At 39.2% G+C, this 20000-nt stretch overlaps 1 protein-coding gene across 2 annotated transcripts in view; it reads right to left on the minus strand.

Moving 5' to 3' along the window:
• LOC135089834 (atrial natriuretic peptide receptor 1-like) overlaps window positions 1-20000 on the minus strand; it is a 155558-nt gene that overhangs the window by 121740 nt on the left and 13818 nt on the right. For both annotated transcript variants that reach the window (XM_063985947.1, XM_063985939.1), the window contains exon 2: window positions 6460-6601. In XM_063985947.1, the coding sequence (XP_063842017.1) occupies window positions 6460-6601 (142 nt within the window). The remainder of the gene's footprint in view (window positions 1-6459; window positions 6602-20000) is intronic.

The following is a 20000-nucleotide window of genomic DNA, read 5'->3' on the forward strand; positions in this document are numbered from 1 at the left end:
TACAGTAGACTTCATTTTTATGATGGAAATAAGATCACTTCATCCTTTTCTGGTAATCTTGGTTCCAGGTATAAAGCTCGAACAGACCTACTTGTGGCTTGAGACTGACAAGGGAAGGCCATTAACAGTTGACAAGACTGCGGACGATGAGGATGAGAAGCGAGTATAAAGAGAAAGAACCAGCCGTCCTCCATTATTACACTCCTGCCATTTTGTCACAACACTACATCCACACACTCTTCTCGTTACACACGCACGTTAACGCTGGAATACCGTCGGCCTAACTACTCCTAGACAACGGTCCTACACCACCACCGTCACCACCACTACCACTGCCACCACCACCACCACCACTACCACCACCACCACCACCACCACCACCACCACCAAAAACAACAACGTGTTTTTCATCCGTTCCACAGCGAGGATTTGCATTAGAGGCGAGAGTCGCACCCGAGAGCAGTTAGGTGCACCGACAAGGCCTGTTTGTTCAGCTGCTGCCACTCACTCGCTCTTTCACAGCGCCACAGTCAGACATCATCAAGTCTTCCTTTATCTGTCCCCCTCCGCATCTCCATATGATTTACGTATCTGTCAATATATGATGTCTCGTTCTTTCTCTCCGGCCACTGCAAGCCTTGTCGAGCAAAGAGGGCTTCAGTAAGCAAGAAATGATACTGTCGAACGCAGAAAGTGCTCACGGCGTACCTCTACTGAGGATTAATGGGAAAACGACAAGCAAAAGGAGTTCACCGCCTGAGGATAAGGAGCAGCAATGGCAGTAAGGGGAGTGATGAACGAGCGAGGCACACACAGTACAAATGGAAGAAGATCTTCGGGTCTGATGAATGTGTAAAGAATATAATAAATCTCAGTTCCCTTCTCGCTCCTCCTTCATTATGGTGAAGGAAACAACTGGGCCACGGAACCAATGTAAATAATTGCAGTGTTGTAGTTACGCAGACAAGGTGTGCGCCATTCCTTGTGCCTTGAAAGAGAATATTTTGAGGGCACGATGACATTATTTTGTTTGATGGGGTGTGTGACTTAAGTCACTTCTCTATAGAAACAAGTCATTTCTTCTTTTACAACTCGTGCCTTCTCAATGCCGGGTTTTCGATCTCTTGCCCTTAGGCGCCCTACCATGTCCCCAAGCGAGACCCCCGTGCCCCCATCTGTCTTAGCGCTAACGAGATGGACCCGACCTGCCTTTCCTCTCCTCCTCGCTGACTCGGTATTTCCATCTTCATACAGATTTACGATTGGTCCCTGCGCCTTATTACTCTTCTCCCAGTGATCTCTCTCAGTTGATCCTGCCAGAGAGGAGTTCGTTCCTGGTATACGTATATATCCGATTTTACTCATATGAAGGTCTGATTTCTGATTGTTATGGAAATTTTATACTGACGGATGATAATGTTAAAAAGACTGCAGGAGGTGGAGCTGTGAGGGAGGCGTGATCCTCGTGAAGCGCGTGGAGGGCCAGGCAGGAGTGCGAGGAGCGTCCCACCGCCACTGTTACCAGGCTTGCTGTTCTTGAAGAAATAGAAAGAGAAAAAGCCTGGGAAGTTTTTCAGGTCACTGGGTGTAAATAAGGATTGAATTTTGTCTTTCGATGAGTAAAAGTACATCACGTCATATGAAAAATACTCGTATTTTTAGAGACAATTGCATAGTTTTGCTCCCCTAATATGTACTCTCTCTCTCTCTCTCTCTCTCTCTCTCTCTCTCTCTCTCTCTCTCTCTCTCTCTGTGGCAAAAACAACAATATAGCTTCTCTCCTAGCGATAACTCTTCCAGTACGGACAGGCCTTCCCCGCCATGAAGGCTTGGTCAGGCGAGTACACAAGCCAGTTATGTCAAATTCTCCACACCATTTGTGCAAGATTTGTGGTCATCGATCTCAGTCTCGGTGTAGCAACACCGAGACTGAGATCGACAAATAGCTGACGGCAATATTTTCCTTTCCTTGGTCTCCTTACACTCGTCTTTCACAGCCAGGTGTTCTGTGTTTGTACTCAGCCGCTAGAGTTCGCTCGTGTTCGCGATCTAGAGACTTTCTAAAATCTGTTTTGGGTACAACTCCCGCGACCTGAATGCATGCAGTGTAACTTTCGGCAAACTCGTGGAAACTGAGCGAGAAAGGTAAACAAATTTCTTTGAAAGTTAAGCAAGTTGTATCGCGCCCTGGCTGCTGTGACGCAAACCCTTCTGGGACACGCCGATATTCACCTATACAGGAAATTATCTTTCACATCAAATAAGCCGTGAATGTGTCATAGCTCTTCAAAACTCCAACGATTCCCCCATCTCTTTACTCTGAGCCATATTGAGTTGTTCTGGCAGTTCGCTTCACACCACCACCACGACGCCACCATAACACCACCAAATCACGGCACATTTTTTTTTTTTTTTTTCAGCAACTGACTTAAGACTTGGATCTGGAAAGATTTCATCAGGATATTCTTTTATGAGGATGTGTTAGGATGTGAAAACATGCATCTAACTATCCATTTGTTTTTTTATATGAAGACAGGATCTTTATTTCATAAAAAAAAAAAAAAAAAAAACGGAGCAACTCATCAAGAACGAGAAACATGTGAGTTCATAACATTTTTTGCGACGTTTCCCTCGATAATGATGATGACAGACAGTTAGATGTTTCCGATATGCTCACTAACAGTCGCATCATAATCAGTAGAGTACTACCTTGTTTGGAATAGTAAGTAATTTCGTACAAACTGGTGTGACCGTCTGGAGCACCTCACAGGCTGGAGCTGAAGGCGAGGCATTAACACGAGATCGACATTTAATCAACAGTAAAATAGCGCAGTGGTAACGCGCCGTTGTCACAACTCAGGTCAGCTCTGTTAAATTAATGTGTGGAAAAAAAGTTATTATAATATATTAAAAAAAAATATTTCGAAAAAAAAAAACTATAAAGTGACGCAGCCATAAATGATAAAAAAAAAAGTGAAGTCTTTGCTAATCTTCTTTATTGGTGCCATAAAAAAAAATGATGGGAAAACAAATATTTCGTTCATGAACACGATACAAAAAATATTTGTATCATTTGACCACTACCGAGGTGACAGCCACTGTCGCTTAGGCTGAAAGAGAAAAAATGAAGACTTGGGTACGACATAAACCTTTGGCGAACAAACATGCAAAACAAATAAATATCTTTGCACATAATAGCTCCTGTCGTCATTTGTTTCTTATAATATAAACAAATTAGTTGTTTTCATGGCACATAACGCATCTTCTACTGCCTGTACATGTGCTGGTTGTGATTCCCTTTACCACAGTTGTCCCTTGTGTGTCGTACTGACGGCGGCGCTACGAGTTGTATTAGCCTCGAGAAAGTCCCTCTGGTATGTAAGGACAAGACGAACAGATGAAAACATAGACGGACAAACAGACAGATAGACATATAGACAAACTGTCTATTTTGTCTTATGCTTCCATGCTCGAGCGACTTCCTCTAGGCTAATACAATCCCTCGTTGCGCTGCCACCACACACACACACACACACACACACACACACACACACACACACACACACTTTCAACAACTTGTAAGCAGAGAGAGAGAGAGAGAGAGAGAGGAGAGAGAGAGAGAGAGAGAGAGAGAGAGAGAGAGAGAGAGAGAGAGAGAGAGAGAGAGAGAGAGAGAGAGAATGTAAAATTAATCTCGAGTAACAAACAAGAGTGCCTATCATGAATCATTCAGCTGTAGTTTGATATTTGACTTGGGAAGGCAGTAAATTAATCACCGGGTCAGTGCCCTTTTATCCTTCCGCCATGATGGACCCTGCCTGGGAAACTATAAAGGGATATGGTATTTTTTATTTTTCGCGTAATTTAAATTAAATCGTCAAAATCATATTTTTTTATATCGCCAAAATTATACGGCGTATTTATTTTCTCATATTCACTAAACCTTCATTACTCACATAAGTTTTGATTGTGACACCATTTTCTGATGATTTACTCCGGTTCCACAATCTTCTTAAATCTTCTTTATATTTCTCACTTTTTAGTTAAATCAAGGGGAAAAAAATAGAGTTCCGTGAATAGGACCTACACGAAGTAGATACATCACGGCAGGAGCACGTTATTCATTACATATTACACACTTGTTCTCACGGTACAGAAATGACAACAGCAATCTTCGAAGGACTTCGGCTACAGTAACCTGCTCTTAACTTTACTAACAACCGCACGAGGAAACTCAACAAACTATGAGGCCAATGAGGACAGTCACACAACGTACGTACTTTACGGCACTATACATCCAACCTCCCTTCGCCTACATGTATGCAAATAATTCCAAAGCTTAGAACAATTTAACCCATTCACTGCGTTTTTTTTTTTTTTATATACATTTGCCCCTAAACACTATCCATTTTAGGATATTTCTTCTCGTTCTACAGCCAGATTCATATTCTTTTTTTTTATCCTTTTCGTTCATTGCTTTTGGTGCTGTGAATTGTTGCACATCGCAGTGAAAGACTTAAGATGTTGAAGGTAAGAACAAGTAATAACATACATACATAGTGACTAACCAACTCTTCCCATTAACATTTACAAATATCTGTCCGTAAAATCTTCTGTTATTCAACGTCATCTGTTGTTGCATGTGTTTTTTTTTTTTTTTTTTTAAACAGGTTTCATTTCCATATATATTAGTTTGGAGTTTGCCAAGGAGATTCATCAATAGTTCTCTTCAAAAGTCCTAAATAAAATATCGACAAGTTTCAAGTCGCGAGGAAAGACGGGGGTGTGGGTTGGAGGGGCGGAGGGGTGCAAGAAAAATAAATGTAAGAAGAGAAAAAGAGGAAAAAAAATAAGTGGAGAAGAAGAAGAAGAAGAAGAAGAAGAAGAAGAAGAAGAAGAAGAAGAAGAAGAAGAAGAAGAAGAAGAAGAAGAAGAAGAAGAAGAAGAAGAAGAAGAAGAAGAAGAAGAAGAAGAAGAAGAAGAAGAAGAAGAGAGAAGAAGAAGAAGAAGAAGAAGAAGAAGAAGAAGAAGAAGAAGAAGAAGAAGAAGAAGAAGAAGAAGAAGAAGAAGAAGAAGAAGAAGAAGAAGAAGAAGAAGAAGAAGAAGAAGAAAAGAAGAAAGAACGGAAACGGAAAAGGAAAAGAAGAAAAAGAAGAGAAAAAGAAGAAAGGAAAAGAAAAGAAAATAAAAGAAAAAGAAAAGAAAAAGAAGAAGAAGAAGAAGAAGAAGAAGAAGAAGAAAGGAAAAAAGCTATCTCAGGGATATTTTCCCAGGTGATGACACTGCTTTCTTTTCGCCCCATTAAATTTTCGGACAGGTGAGAAGCCGAGTCGGCGCGAGAGGCTATGCAGGCTTGGACTTTACCGCACCATCAGGCTTACAACACAGACTTCCAAATATACATCTTCACTTCGGAAATCTGTTAATAGGTAACAGATATAATGACTTATGTTTAATTTAATGCTATTTCGACCAGCAACGGTGGTAGTGGTCACCGGCATTAAGGACGAATGAATAATTCAAAAATTCTTATAAAAGAAAATAAAAAACCTCACGAACTTAAAATTATTCTAAGCCATGCAAATGAACAGAATTTCCCAATCGATCACTCATATTCACTGATATTTCCATCCCCTTTATAACACAATCACTTTATCCGTCCCACGTATTGTTTCAGGGAAAAAAAAATCCACCTAACCAAACACTAGAAAGTCAATCACTATCACCACACTAATGGCTCTCAGCTCCCTAATCAAGGATTTCATAACGCAACCTCACACATTTGATGGCTGAGAGTTATGTTTAGGTCGACGATGTGAATGAAATATTTTGAGGAATTGTGTGGGCTTTTTCTTTTTTTATATTGCCCACATTTTTTGGTTCTGAAGAAAAAAATAAAGATTTCCTTGAATGAGATATTGGTACATGAACCTAATAACTTATAAAATATCTCAGAGCTCAGAATAAGAAGCAAGAAGGAAGTCCGGTGTAGCTGCTGAAAGCGAAATCTGGCTTTTTTTTTATTCATTTTTTTTTTTAGACAAGGAGAATGCTAAGTATTAATAATAACTAATGTTTCTTTATGAAGTAAGGAACCACATGTTTGAAAAAAAATGAAAAATTAAACAAAACAAAGATATGATACATACTATTTCCAAAGGAAACATTTTATGTATTTTAATGAATTGTAAATAGCTAATTACATTTTCTTTAGTAATTTCACGATGAAATAATGCCGGTCCGCCAGATCACGCCGGTGCCGGAGGCGGCATGCGTGCATGCTGTGTGCAAAGGAAGCAAGTCTTTGACAAGCCATACTTGTTATGATATATTTACTTTACCTATTTATTTTCTTTTTTGTATTTCTATCTAAAGTTATCTAAGTTTTGAATGAACTCTATAGACAGTATAATAAGGAGCAAATAAATTCCACACACACACACACACACACACACTGACCTGGCTGGAGAAGTTGCGATAGCGGTGGCTGCTAGGGCTGCGTGCCGTCACCATCAGCACCGCCTCGTACGCCTTCTTGGCCTGCTGGTTCCTCTCGGGCGTGTCGCTCGCATTGTGCCATGGCTTGAAGTTAGATGACGTACTGCCGGGCGAGGAAGAATACATGTTAAACTTGCCTCCTCATACTGAAGACAAAGCTGATATTACCAAAATTAGATTACTTTATACTTGTGTTTTAAATATCGGTCTGGCTTCTCTTAAGGAAGGAAAAGTAAGAGATACTACAAGCTGCACTTGTGTTTTTCGAATGTCATTTTTTTTTGTCTTCTCTGAAAGAAGAATTAACTGACTTCACCAGAATAAGATAAACTGTTATCTTTACCTATGTTTTCCTGCTGAAGATCCTCTAAAGAAAGGAGAAATATGGAACAACTGACTTCACAAACAGAAGAATTATAATTTAGACCTGTTTTATAATTCTGAATATGTACATTTTGATTTACACCATACACTTTGAATATGGATGAATTAACGTGACAGTATGAATCCAGGGCACTTTTGGTGACACACATCCAAGGGTTTCAGTTGTAACGTGTACACAATATACGTATATCTAAAATCTAAACAGAGGCTTAACTAACATTCCACTAAAATATACAAAAAACTTAACCAGTTACACTCTTAATTATAAAGTTACGAAAAAAATATAACTTCATTTGTAGGAGAGTTTTAGAGAAGAGGTAACAAGCAACTTGTTTTCTAGACACCGAACTCAGCTAGAACAAACAGGATAAATAATGCGTCATATAAGAAATACAGTCTAAGAGTAAACGAGAAAGAGAGAAAGAAAAAAAAGACAAAACAAATGCGGAGGGAAGTGGTGGGTGAAAGAAGAATAAAGATATAATTATGTGAATGTGCAGCAAGGTGTAAAGAAGAGGATCAGAGAGAGAGAGAGAGAGAGAGAGAGAGAGAGAGAGAGAGAGAGAGAGAGAGAGAGAGAGAGAGAGAGAGAGAGAGAGAGAGAGAGAGAGAGAGAGAGAGAGAGAGAGAGAGAGAGAGTAAATATAATGTTATGGAACAATGAGTGACGAGCCTGGACATGACAAAAGGGTCAACACCAGAACAAAGAGCCTCAGGGAAGAGCAGAAAAGGAGGGGACGGCTTTGAGCACCGGTATACATACTTGGCTAGGCAGGGAAAGGAAGGACGCGCCAAGGAATATGATTAAAAGCTACACCTCATAAAGAACCAGACTTTCGTCCTGCTAAGCTTATGACATATGAGCATATACGTGGAACTGAAGAAGCTGACGTGACATAGAGATTTCAGACAGACTCACAAAAATAGAATCTGTTAAATTAACGTTAACTAATACTGGTCGAACGCGTATGGGAAATAAATAAATGTCCAAATACATATATGAAAGAAAAAATATATATATATTCATGTAAAAACGCCATCACGACAAACAAGTTAATGATTTTAGGTACACACGAAAAAAGGGATTTTATTGTTTTTTTCTCTTCTTTTTAACGGCGATGACTAAGTAAGCAACAGGTACCTCATAAAAGTAAACTTGTCTATTGGCACTAAGTACATGAAAAGCAAGTAAGGAAAGTAAAAAAAATGTACAGAAAAAAAAAAAAGCGTAAGAACATTAAACACACATAAATAGAAGATTGATTTAACTGACAAAGGCTCAGTCATAAGGAATTTTAGAAGCTCGATGGAAGGAAGAAAACTTTGGTGGTGGTCCATTATTAGAGTGAGAGTTGCGTCCGAGAGAGAGAGAGAGAGAGAGAGAGAGAGAGAGAGAGAGAGAGAGAGAGAGAGAGAGAGAGAGAGAGAGAGAGAGAGAGAGAGAGAGAGAGAGAGAGAGAGAGAGAGAGAGAGAGAGAGAAAGAGAGAGAGGGGTGGGGGCGGGGGAGTAGGGGGCGGGGGTGGGACGAGGTGAGGACTGGATCTGTTTTTAAAGAGGAGGGGGAGGATGATGGGTAGCAGATGCACCGCCTCTCCCTGGCTGACCTTAAAACTGCTGGATAAATGTCCGTTTTTTCCTTTTATTTATTTATTTTTTTTGTAGAGAGGAATATATATGGTGACGAGAGAGAGAGAGAGAGAGAGAGAGAGAGAGAGAGAGAGAGAGAGAGAGAGAGAGAGAGAGAGAGAGAGAGAGAGAGAGAGAGAGAAATGGAAAATTCACGCCCCACAACACCACCGGCTTGGCGTTGACGTGTTTGGTGCTGAACACTGGACTGGATCTTCCTCGTCCCTCATTGAATATTCCTCCTCCTCCTCCTCCTCCTCCTCCTCCTCCTACTACTCCTCCTCCTCCTCCTCCTCCTACTACTCCTCCTCCTCCTCCTCCTCCTCCTCCTCCTCCTCCTCCTCCTCCTCCTCACCCGCCTGCACTAGATTACGAAGCTGTAGGCACGTTCCAATCTTCAAACCTTCCTTCCTTCTTTTTCCATCTCTCTCTCTCTCTCTCTCTCTCTCTCTCTCTCTCTCTCTCTCTCTCTCTCTCTCTCTCTCTCTCTCTCTCTCTCTCTCTCTCTCTTTACGTTACTTCTGTTTTAAATAATGTACGAGCAACTAACCATATAACAATCTAGTGACATTCGTCTGTTTCTGTTTATCTTTTTCCTCTTCTTTCTTCTCCCTCTTCCTCCTCTTCTTCCCCTTTTTCAGTTTTTAACACAATCTACAGTTGAATTTGATGCCACCCGGTTTAATGACAATATTTGTAAATTATATAATCATAGGAATTATCTAACCTACTTCCAGAATAAATCAACACAAAGGGGAAGCTTAGCCATATATTTACGTCAAAAATTTCAGGGAATAAAAATTATCAACGCTTCTATACAGCTTTCACACACTGAATCACTGTATCTTGAAATTATGAAAGCTTCAAAATTCATGCTAGGTATGTTTAACAGACCACCCAATGAGTCACTAAATGACTTTTGAATCTATCGAACAAATTTTAGAATTATTATCCAGCTTTAAATTAAGATGCTGTTTGATGGGAGGCTATAATGTCAGTTTATTAGATTCTACTAACAATAATGTGATGACTTACATCAATCTATTCCATTCACATAATTACTTTGAAATAACTGTAAAACCACCTAGAGTAACCTGTAATATCATCAACATCAATTGACCACATATGAACCAACGACACAGAGAACTACGTTAGAAGTGGCATATTTTATACACTAATCAATGATAATTTTCCAATGCTCACTCTATTTCTTACAAGTATTCCTAATAATGCCTCATTTTTAAGTATAAATAAGAGAATTATTACTGACTATAGAATCTCCCTTTTCAAGGAATAAGTACTTGATTGATTATAAATGGGACTCAGAACATGCTGACATTGAGGGAAGTGAAAATATATTCAATTCATGTATAGAGAAATTTTAAAAATTATGCAACAAACACTTTCCAATCAAGTCATTCTCTATTAAAGAAAACATCTTGGAGAGAACTATATAACACCAGGTATAATTAAATGTACAAAAAATCGCAATAAACTACAAGAATTATACGCAAAATGGCCTTTGACATACGAGACAACATTCTAATATTACAGAAGCACGTTGGTATCAATAATACAGACAGCGAAAAATAATTACTTTAAAGAAAAGTTAAATCAACAATCGAATGACTCTAAAAGATCGTGGAAAATCTTAAATAATTCAATGGGGGAAAGATAAGTCAAAATTACCGTTAACAATACATTTTCAAGATAAAAAGAATATCCAATACTAGTCACAAAGCAGAAGAATTCAATGATCACTTCACAACAATTGCAAACAAATTAGTATCAAACATCGCTCCATCTCCCGGTCTATTCGAATAATTTTTACCATATCCTGGTTTTTTTTTTCACGAAACCCACAACAGAACAAGAAATCATGGATATTACAAAAAATCTTAGTTACCTCTCCAGGATTTGATGAAATTAATATCAAAGTAATTAAGACATGTTCTAATTAAATCTCCCCTTTCTTGAAATCATAATGAATAAATGTTTCAAAGAAGGCAATTTTCCTAAGCAGCTTCAAGAAGAGAAAGGAATTGCTATATTAAAAAAAGGCGAAAAATCTAATCATACCAATTACAGGCCCACATCTATTCTTCCAAGTATTAGCAATATATTTAAAAAAAAAATACATTTGTCATTAGATTATTAGATTATTTTTCAAAATTTTTATTTTTAACGGATTAACAATATTGTTTCAGACCTAAGTACTCCACCGAATTAACCATTTATAGACTTAGCCAGAGCATCTATGACACATTAGATAATAAGAAATCCCAAATAACAGTGTTTTGTGACTTAAGTAAAGCTTTCGACACTATATCACATGATATTTTACTCCACAAACTATGTATATACGGCATTAGAGGAAAAGCCCATGACTTTTTGAAAAGTTATCTATCCAATAGGAAACAGTTCACAGTATACAATAATGCGCCTTCTTCTTATTAAAATATTACCTGTGGCATTCCACAAGGGTCAATTTTGGGACCAGTATTGTTTTTAACATAGGTAAATGATATTATCCGGGCAAGTAATAAATTAGAATTTTTGTTGTTTGCAGACGACACAACAATATACGTTCAGGAGCACAATATTAATGAAATTATATTAATCTTAAATAATTAACTAAATAAAGTGTCTAACTGGATAAAACAAAAAAATTAAAATCAAACGTTGCAGAAACTTTTTATGTGGTGTTTTTCCCTACAAATTCAAATTTAGATATCATTAATATCAAAGTAAAAAATAATTCACTTATAACAGTAAATCATATTAAATTCTTAGGACAAATTTTGATGAGAACTTAACATGGAAACCATACTTGAACCAACCATGTATTAGACTATCACAAATCAATGGCGTCATACACAAAATTCGACAAAATCTGAACAACGATTCGCTTAGATTAATATATAACTCGTATTAATTTTTGCTATATTATTCAACAGGTTTGGGGGAAGCATCCAAAACACTAATATATTCAGTTTTATTGTACATAAAAGATTATTCGAGCTGTTCCACAATTCAAGACATGAATGTATATATGTTTGTATTTACGAGTATTTGTGTGTGTATCTGAGTGTGTGTGTGTGTGTGTGTGTGTGTGTGTGTGTGTGTGTGTGTGTGTGTGTGTGTGTGTGTGTGTGTGTGTGTGTGTGTGTGTGTGTGTAGGCATGTAAGAATCTTTATATATGTGTATGTATATATGTATGGTATGTATGTATACCTTATAGAAATATTTCAATTTATTCCTGCACTATCATAAATGTATGCATATATGTATATATGTGTATATGTGTATGTATTTATATACATATGTATATATATGTATGTATGCATGTATGTGTGTATATGTCGTAAAATGTCTAACTGTATGTATGTTAAAATGAACAAATATATGTTAATGAAAGTAAGTAAGCATGTAGATATGTATGTGTATGTATAAACCTTCAAGCCCGTATGTATATGTATCTATGCATGTATGTATCACATATATAACTAGGCCAAAACAATTGCGCTTATCTTATGATGTGCATATTACAAGGTCCATATAAAAGCTCCGCCTTAATGGACCTGACCTGTTCTGAAAACATATGCAACTCTATTTTATAATGCACTATAAACTGTCCAATAAAAACGTAACTATTAACATTAACATCAATTCTTCTTCTTCTTCTTCCTCCTACTCCTCTTCCCACACACCTTCTCCAACCCACCTGTGAACTGTGAACCTCTGAGTGGCAGCACCTGCTTTATACAGGGCACCCTTTAAGCACGGAGGGCAGGTGGTGATGGGGGAGCACGCCGGCAGGTAATTCTCTCCGTCTGTCTCACTCTGTCTGTGTTCCTGTCTCTTTTTTTGTTTTTCTTTCTTCGTTTTCCTTTTATCTCTTCTGTCTCTCAGTGTCTTTCTCTTTCAGGCGGGACAAATTTTAAATTCTCTCTCTCTCTCTCTCTCTCTCTCTCTCTCTCTCTCTCTCTCTCTCTCTCTCTCTCTCTCTCTCTCTCTCTCTCTCTCTATCTATCTATCTATCTATCTATCTATCTATTTATTTCTCTCTTTTCTTCTTTTATCTTACAGTTCTTTTTTACATTTTTCTTCCCTCCGAGGACGGAAAAAAATGAATAAATAAAGCAACTCTCTTTCAATCTGTTTTTTTCTGTCCTTTGTTTGTCTGTCTTTGGATTTTCCACTCCAAATATCTCTCTCTCTCTCTCTCTCTCTCTCTCTCTCTCTCTCTCTCTCTCTCTCTCTCTCTCTCTCTCTCTCTTACTTGTTTTTACATCTTTCCTCCCTCCGAGAATATAAATAAAGATAACTCTTTCAATCTTTAATTTTTTGCCGCTTGTTTTCTCTCTCTCTCTCTCTCTCTCTCTCTCTCTCTCTCTCTCTCTCTCTCTCTCTCTCTCTCTCTCTCTCTCTCTCTCTCTCTCTCTCTCTCTCTCTCTCTCTCATCCCAGCCACCAGGTCACGCCTCGCTCCTGAGGGTGTTTGGTCGCCTCTGAGCATAAGCAGGGTGGTGAGCTGGCGGCAGGAAGCACAAAACATTATTAACTCTGGGCCAGGAAATGTGATGCATCAGGCTGGCGCAGTATTAGCGTTTCGAAACTCCATTAATAAAGCAACAACATTATCACGGATGCAACTCTCACTTTTTTTTTTTTTTTTGAGAATTTCCATTTTTTTTTTTGTTCGCCACCTCTCCTATGCTTTTCTTTTATCTGATATTATATTCTTCATCGTTTTTTTTTCCTTTCCGCTTTTTACGTTTCTCTTTCTCCTTCCCTGAGCACTGTCTAACCTGTTTATATTTCATGCCTGCAGGTTTGTTTCTGTCTCTTTACCTTTCTCTCTCTCTCTCTCTCTCTCTCTCTCTCTCTCTCTCTCTCTCTCTCTCTCTCTCTCTCTCTCTCTCTCTTTCTGACCGGCACGTTCTCGACAGCCTTTTTTTCTGTGCAAGGAACAACCACGTCCAATCGAGTTTGAGGAAGGTTTCTGAGGCTCTTCCCATGTCTTTTTCTTCTCCTCTTCCTCCTCCTCCTCGTTGCCATCCTCCTTTCTTTCTCCCTTCTCCGTTATACACAATCTCCCACCCACCACATCTTCCTGCACTACTACAATTTTCCTTTCCTCCAGTACGAAGGAGTTGTTAGAAGGTATTGGTGTACTGTAAGGCCTAGCGATGCCTTGTATGTATGTACTGTACTACCCTACGTTCGTGCTTCTTTAAGTTAATCTCTCCTGTTACGAAATCCCAGTGGAGGTTAAAGGAGTGAAGAAATAAGAGGATGATTTTTCTTTCTTATTTTCCGACCCTTTCACCCAAGCAGATAAATTGATGCCCTTACATTTGGGAAGACTGATTATGGCCTTGACTTTGACTTGGTGATTTGTTGTTGTTGTTGTTGTTGTTTACGGTGGGTGGGGAGGAGACCCTTCTTCCAGAGTACGAGTCTACGCACGTTTAGAGAAGACAGATCGTACTTTTGACTTCGCTGCTTTCTACTCACAAACATGTGAAGAAAACTTTCTCTACCGGTGCTGCCACTATTTACATTTGCTTCCCCCTTTTTTTTATTTATTAATTCATTTTTGTGTTTATTACTTATTCACTTATTTGTTTATTTATTTTTTTCTTTTCTGATAGCGCCGCGAGAGTTTTGGTTTCATACGGCGCCACACACGTCCATCAGCCTCTTAAAAGAACTAATGATCCAGCGGGCGGTCATCCCTCACTCACCTCTCCCCGGGGGCGTGTCTGCAGCCCCAGCCACATACTGCTAAGATTTATGATGCCGAGATTAAAAATTGTTCGCGCTTGAGTCTTGTCGGCCCCGGGGAGTCTGTGTCTTTGGATCGAAAGCTACGAATGACAGAAAAGCGCTACTAAACACACACACACACACACACACACACACACACACACACACACACACACACACACACACACACACACACACGTACAAAAATAGAATGTGCGTCAAAAATGCATCTACTTTTACATGTTGAAAGTGAAGCAAGGACGCGGCGAAAGCATCATAGAGCATCCCCGTTGTGCCACAGAAGAGACCAGGGAGGGGGAGCTTGTACCATCAGTGTAAGGCAAAGGCAGCAGTTATGTCAAATTCTTTCCACCGGCCGGATACTGTTGTTCAATTCCCTTAATGTTGCGGCGTATAAAACGTTTAAGGGGAAGCACGCGGCGTGATATTCTTTCCTATCCGTTTCTTGGTACTTTTCATTCGTTAATTTCAACTGCTAATGGCACATGTCATTTTATTATAGCAACCTTATGCAATATTACACATGAAAAATTAAAATATATGCGTTAAAAAGCTTTACTAGATATATGACGACACCTTTCGCTGTGTGTACTCTCTCAAAATCTTCATGTAAAATTACACGAAACACTTACAAATATCAATCTGGGAAGAATTTGTAGTAACTAAAGGGTTAACGCTGCGATGGTTGTCAGTCCTGCTATGACGCGCCTTCTAACATAGCAGTGATGCCCTTATCACGGCCTATTGCCAATGATTCCCAACAGTAAACAAATACAATATCTATATAACATAAAGGGAAAATAAATATTCACACTTCACGCAAATGTGTAAAAGAAAAAAATGAAAAGAAAATAAATAAGACATAAAATAAAAATAAAATAAACAAATAAAAAGTATACGTGATGTTTGTGAGACGCATTGAATAATTTTTATCTCGACGTGCATCAGGATAAAAATAATAAATAAAAAAATAAAAAAATGATAATAATAACACGCTTCCGGCGGCTGGGCGCTGTTGGCGGCAAGCCTTTTGCTCTCCTCTTCAACTTTTCTTTTCATGTTTTATTCCTCCATCACCCACGCCTGGTTGAAATGCACGCGTGGGAACGAAGAGAGGCCGCAATGTTTTAATAAGGAAGCCTTGCAGACACAGATCTCAGGCTCTCAGTGAGGCGTCACACAAGAACCGTGAAGCACCTCGTTGCCACACGCAGTATTACTCACTCCACCACACTCTTCACTCTCACTCGTGCTTTACCTCCGTTTCTTTCCTCGGACCTTCTTTGTACAAATTCCCGACCTCACTCTTAACTGGTCCTCCTGAGGGTTCGCCAGGACAAGACAACCCTTCTCTTGAGGTTATTAAAGGTGACGAGACACGGCCGCCCTGGTGTATCCAGCACGTAATTTTGGGTGACTGACAGTTAATAGACACCTGAGATGATGACACACCTAAGTTATATTATACTTCCCATCAAGTGTGTACTTATTAGACAACAGCCGGGAAGACGGGAAAGACAGCAGGCTGAAATTATCATCAACCCATTCAATGCTATATATATTTTTTTCCCCATTATCACTTACAACTTTCATACAGTTATTTTCTTATATGTATATTTATGTAGCTTAAAAAGACTAACTTAAATTCCTATTCCGCCTTTTCCTCCGTGTCCATGCAAACAATTACCTACAGTAACTTGATCTTAGTAAAGGACGACCGCAGCAGTACAAAGGTTCCAAGATGACATGTTGTAGAAGGTATGAAATACGGGTCGAGTCCTAGGTGAGTCCCCCCCAATGTGGTGTTACTTTATCAGTTTCATCAGGAAGAATAAAAAAAAAAACAAGCTTTGGGTGTTTCATTTCCAAGGATACCTTCAAGACAAGACGGAAACCTTACAGATCACTTAACCAAACCCATGAACTCTGGAACACAACACCAGCTGCTAAGTATAATCCTAACAAGGTCGGTGTTCGTCTTTCTCCTATAATCCCTCCACGCTTAAGGACTGGGACTGATTGCCTAGTCACGACCCGGCACCGAGAACGAGGCTCCGAGGTGGCTCATGAAGACCGACACAGCGACATCCCTTGCACACACGCTGACACGGTGACGCGCGGTCTGCATAAAGCTTAAGGGATTACCCTCTCTGATGCCCTGGAAGCACCCGGCCAGGAGGGAGGTCGAGATGGGGTAGCAGGGATGAGGGGAACCGAGAGTTGCATGAATATGACCTTATTGAGTGAAACCCTGGTCGCTGATGGAGAAAAGAAAGTCACGGAAAACGGTGGTAGTAGTAGTAGTAGTAGTAGTAGTAGTAGTAGTAGTAGTAGTAGTAGTAGTAGTAGTAGTAGTAGTAGTAGTAGCAGTATCAGTAACAGTAGCAGTAGTATGCTTTTGTAACGGCTCCCCTTTCTCTCTTCCTTATTCGCTGACATTTTTTTCTTTCTGCATTAGATATTTTTGTCTTTCGTTCCACAGTCTGGCCATAATTTTTTTCTTGCTTTCTTTTCTGTTTCTGCATTAAATAGTAGCATCTTGGCTGGAATTTCTTGATTATTTCCTATAAAAGCTGCAGCAATGCTGCTATATGCTGCTGCTATGTCGCTAAACGTTATACAATGAGGCAGGAAATGTTCTCTGTCCTGAATGAGAGGACAAGAAACCCAGCAGTCAAACATTTATGTACATTATTTCGTCCTAGCTGTAACGCCGCCTAGCCAGCACAGAGCATCAGCGGCGGCAACTCGTCCTCCGAAGGCTCTCTGTACAAAATTCATTAAAAGGGCTTAAGAATATTTTATGCACTTTATATTTCTGCCCGGAACCATGCCAAGTCTGTTCTCCAGCTAGCCAAAAACTTCTTCATTAACAAAAAGTGTCAAAACCTTTCAAGATCTAACTCCCCTCGTGACTTCTGGCATCTAGCCAAAAATACGAGTATCTCCAATAACTTTGCTTCTTCTTCCTTCCCGCCTTTATTTCAACCAGATGGCACCGCTGCTATCACATCTATTTCTAAAGCTGAACTCTTTCGCTCAAACCTTTGCTAAAAACTCTACCTTGGACGATTCTGGGCTTGTTCCTCCCTCTCCTCCACCCTCTGACTACTTAATGCTACCTATTAAAATTCTTCGTAATGATGTTTTCCATGCCCTTGCTGGCCTAAACCCTCGGAAAGCTTATGGACCTGATGGGATCCCTCCTATTGTTCTCCGAAACTGTGCTTCCGTGCTTGCACCTTGCCTAGTCAAACTCTTTCAGCTCTGCCTGTCAACATCTACCTTTCCTTCTTGCTAAAAGTTTGCCTAAATTCAGCCTGTTCCTAAAAAGGGTGACCGTTCTAATCCATCAAACTACCGTCCTATTGCTTAAATTTTTTTAATCTATCCTCAAAAGGAAGATTCTTAAACATCTATCACTTTACAACCTTCTATCTGATCGCCAGTACGGGTTCCGTCAAGGCCGCTCTGCTGGTGATCTTCTGGCTTTCCTTACTGAGTCTTGGTCATCCTCTTTTAGAGATTTTGGTGAAACTTTTGCTGTTGCCTTGGACATATCAAAAGCTTTTGATAGAGTCTGGCATAAAGCTTTGATTTCCAAACTCTGGAACTCCCTGCCTGTTTCTGTATTTCCACCTTCCTATGACTTAAATTCCTTCAAAAGGGAGGTTTCAAGATACTTATCCATCAATTTTTGACTACTGCTTTAAGCCTTTTATGGGACTGGCATTTCAGTGGGCATTTTTTTTTATAGGATTTTTGTTGCCCTTGGCCAGTGTCCCTCCTACATAATAAAAAAAAAAAAAATGAGAAGCTTCCTTAACAAGTAGAAGCTGTTCGTCCTTTCATCGTTCAACCTGTTCAGTGAAAAAAGAACATTAGACGTCTCTTAATTGTAATAATAATAATAATAATAATAATAATAATAATAATAATAATAATAATAATAATAATAATAATGATAATATTCCAGCTAGTGTGTGTGTGTGTGTGTGTGTGTGTGTGTGTGTGTGTGTGTGTGTGTGTGTGTGTGTGTGTGTGTGTGTGTGTGTATGTCATTCCCTCTGGCGATGCAACCAGTTATCATCACGTTCTCACCTCCTTACATAACCTAGTTGTTTCACTTTTTTCTCACATATAACGCGTCCATCTCTCTCTCTCTCTCTCTCTCTCTCTCTCTCTCTCTCTCTCTCTCTCTCTCTCTCTCTCTCTCTCTCTCTCGGTCTCTCTCTCTCTCTCTCTCTCTCTCTCTCTCTCTCTCTCTCTCTCTCTCTCTCTCTCTCTCTCTCTCTCTCTCTCTCTCTCTCTCTCTCTCTCTTCTTGAAATTGAGGCACATAATTATGGACGACGGAGATATATATATATATATATATATATATATATATATATATATATATATATATATATATATATATATATATATATATATATATATATATATTTTTTTTTTTACTAATATCAATCCCCAACATGATACGCCAGTAGTACCATGAACAGTGACAAGGTGACTAAGCCTTACACTCCAATACACTATGCATAATGTAATACAGTAGCGCTACTTGATCAAATGGAAAACCTCCAACTTGAATAAACCCAAAATGAATTATAGTGTGTATGACATTACTGACACTACGTAAAGAATATTTGAGGGAGACTAGTTAAAAGTAAGTATTAGTCGACGGTGTAGCTTAATTAAGGTATCAAACACACACACACACACACACACACACACATAAGAATTGTCAATTGTCAATCATAGTATCGTGATTCGTCCACATTAGCTCCAGACCTCCCATTCATGGTAGCTAGTCTCAATTCACACACACACACACACACACACACACACACACACACACACACACACACACACACACACACACACACACACACACACACACACACCATGTCCCTGCATCACCCTTCTTTTTCCACATACCTGCTTATCTCCCTCGCTCAATCATGCTAAAGGCCGCTACAGGTGATTCATCTTTGCCTGAGCAGCGCCCCTTCCAAGGCTCACCTTTCTACCTTTCCCTGCGGCACCTGCTACGCGTCGCATTACATCAAGAATAAATACTAAAACTGAACAGCATTTAAAGGGATCGCGTCTGTTGCTGATGTCACTGTATCGTCTATTAGGGTGTTGGTGGGAGGATCAGATGGAGTGTGAAGGAGACTGTGAAGGAGGATCGAAGGTGTGCTATGGATTCTGCTGATACTCCTCACTACACCTCAGTCTTGGTGTCGGGTGAGTGGTTCCCCTCGTTGCACTGGTCTAATGAGAAGGTTTGAACATGAAAGAAGATAGATAATATTATTGCACTTAACATTAATGAGTCACTCTATATACTACTCAATAATATGTGATAAATGAATATATTACATATGTACGAGTATCTTTATGCCTTAATTAAGTTATGTTATGAAAATGTGTGTGTGTGTGTGTGTGTGTGTGTGTGTGTGTGTGTGTGTGTGTGTACTAGTAATGACACTCTTTATAGAACATTTTAGTTTACAAGTACTTATTTCTGAAACAGTTTAATCGGTGCTGCATATGAACGAATCTCCCGCAGCAACCAGTGTATTCTACTTCGTTGTTGAATGACTGGAATACGATATGATTCACGTACACGAGTGTGCACAAGCGGAACGATTAATATATTCATTCTGAATAATGTATGCAAAAATAGTATT

Source organism: Scylla paramamosain, chromosome 3 (genome assembly GCF_035594125.1).
Source record: "Scylla paramamosain isolate STU-SP2022 chromosome 3, ASM3559412v1, whole genome shotgun sequence".
Taxonomy (NCBI): domain Eukaryota; kingdom Metazoa; phylum Arthropoda; class Malacostraca; order Decapoda; family Portunidae; genus Scylla; species Scylla paramamosain.